Source organism: Mastomys coucha, unplaced genomic scaffold, assembly GCF_008632895.1.
Source record: "Mastomys coucha isolate ucsf_1 unplaced genomic scaffold, UCSF_Mcou_1 pScaffold15, whole genome shotgun sequence".
NCBI classification, from domain to species: Eukaryota; Metazoa; Chordata; class Mammalia; order Rodentia; family Muridae; genus Mastomys; species Mastomys coucha.
This window is the reverse complement of record NW_022196897.1, coordinates 138,361,381-138,363,455: the sequence shown is the minus strand read 5'-3', so window position 1 is coordinate 138,363,455 and position 2,075 is coordinate 138,361,381. Positions and strand designations below refer to the sequence as shown.

The 2,075-nt window shown below is 48.1% G+C and overlaps 1 protein-coding gene across 1 annotated transcript in view; it reads left to right on the top strand.

The window, feature by feature from the left end:
• Defb119 (defensin beta 119) overlaps positions 1-1,535 on the top strand; it is a 3,970-nt gene extending 2,435 nt beyond the window's left edge. The window contains exon 2 of the mRNA XM_031373707.1: positions 1,266-1,535. Coding sequence (XP_031229567.1) covers positions 1,266-1,459 — 194 coding nt within the window. The 3' untranslated portion in view covers positions 1,460-1,535. The remainder of the gene's footprint in view (positions 1-1,265) is intronic.
• The last annotated feature ends 540 nt before the right edge of the window (positions 1,536-2,075 follow it).

The following is a 2,075-nucleotide window of genomic DNA, read 5'->3' as shown; positions in this document are numbered from 1 at the left end:
CAGATGGTTGTGAGCCACCATGTGGTTGCTGGGAATTGAATTCAGGACCTCTAGAAGAGCAGTCAGTGTTCTTAACCACTGAGCCATCTCTCTAGCCCCAGGCTCGTGGTTTTAACCAGAACGTTTTAGTGAGGCCAAGTTGTGGGCTGGAGAGGGGGCTCAGTGGTAAAAGTGCTTGGGGGCTTGGAGGCTTGGGTTTGGAGTCCCAAGAGCCATGTTAAGCTGAGCATGCTGGAATAAGCCTGTCATCTCAGTGTTGGAGGAGCAGAGACAGGAGGATTCCAGGGTTCTCTCCACACATGACCCTGTCTCCAAAAAACAAGGCGAACTGTTTCTGAGAACAACACCCAAGGTTGAGATCTGGCCTCCATATGTGTGCACCCACACATATAAACACACACACACACACACACACACACTCACAAATGGGAACAAAAATGCTCCTAAATACAGGAATGGTTAAACAACCCACTGTGTGCATCCATGATTACAGTTCAGAATGAGAAGAGATGAACCATTGATGCTCTGAACAAGGAGGGAATCCTAAGTTTGCTTAGTGATCAAGTTTTATTTTGACATGCGATTGTCCTGGTTCCAATGAGTGATTTTTGACTGAGACCTGGGCATTTTGTGTATTATAAGATTCTGGCCTAGGCCCTGACATGGAGGCAGGAGGGGGAAGTGGCTTCTCATTGCTACAGTGTGCTTGGAGGTCCCAGCTCCAAAGTTTGTGTCCTTCGATACCACCCTAGTTGGGAGGGGCATTCTCTCTTTCGTGTATCCTTCAGTAGCACTGTGGGGCCTGGTGGCCCTGGAAGTGCTGCATGATCCTTTGGGTATATTCCTGTTTGTTCAGGTGACAGATGCAGACCTAGTCCGAGTCCCTGTACCTTCATCCTCAGGGCTGCCGGCAGCAGGGACTGAATGAAGGCTTCTCCTCTCAGTGAGCTGAAGTCTGCGACCCCTGACCTCTCATATCCCTAGCTGTGGGTTTACTTCTGGGCCTCCTCTTTTATCCACACCATCCCCCTGTTGGTTTTCAGTGCTGGTACCTGGCTGTCTTTGTCATGCTAATGTCCAGAGCCTTGACCTGCACATAGCAGGACAGAGAGAGGACAGGACACTGACTCAGTCCCTCTTGACTGTGGCACTAGCTATCACCCTTTAGGTTTTTTCATACGCTCTTAACTCCTCCAATCTATGTTACTGGTAAACAGAAACTAATTATTATTCTTTATTTTTTATTTATTTATTTTTTTGACCAGGCAAAACTCCTACCCTTCAATGCATGGGTAACAGAGGATTCTGTAGGTCTTCCTGCAAAAAGGGTGAACAGGCCTACTTCTACTGCAGAACTTTCCAGATGTGCTGCCTCCAGTCCTACGTGAGGATCAGCCTTACAGGCACAGATGACGACACTAACTGGTCTTATGAGAAACACTGGCCAAGAGTACGGTGAAGCCGGCACACCGTGTACAGACTTCCAGGGAAGCCGTCCCTGCAGCCCATCTCCTTATTAAAATGTATGCATCTGACAATGCCCTTTGTTTTTCTTCCACTGGAGATACAGCAGGAGACTGGGTTTTCCACTGGGTTTTCTACGGTGAGGGGATCTGTCTCATTCTGGATGCAACACCTTAGGAGAAGGGTCTGTGCTCCTGAGTGACTCTCAGAGAGGAACCTGACCGGGTAATGGAGGTGGGAGAGTGCGGTGGAGACCAGGGAGGAGGTTAAGGATTTGGGATGAGCTCTGACTCTCTATGCCATGTGGGATCCAGGGAGGACCAGAGCGGGAGGGATGGGACAGTTGTGCAGTCTTGAAGACATGATTGGTCCAGCCTGGAAGAGCTTTTAAGCAGGGAGCTGTCTGCCTGAGACTAGCTTGATGGTTACTGCAGAGGAATCTGAACAATACGTTCCCTTCTCCATAATTGTTCAGGTCTTTTAATTCCTAAAATTTTAGAGAACTTTTACACACACACACACACACACACACACACACACACACACAACTATCTTCTTCTTCTTCTTCTTCTTCTTCTTCTTCTTCTTCTTCTTCTTCTCCTTCTCCTTCT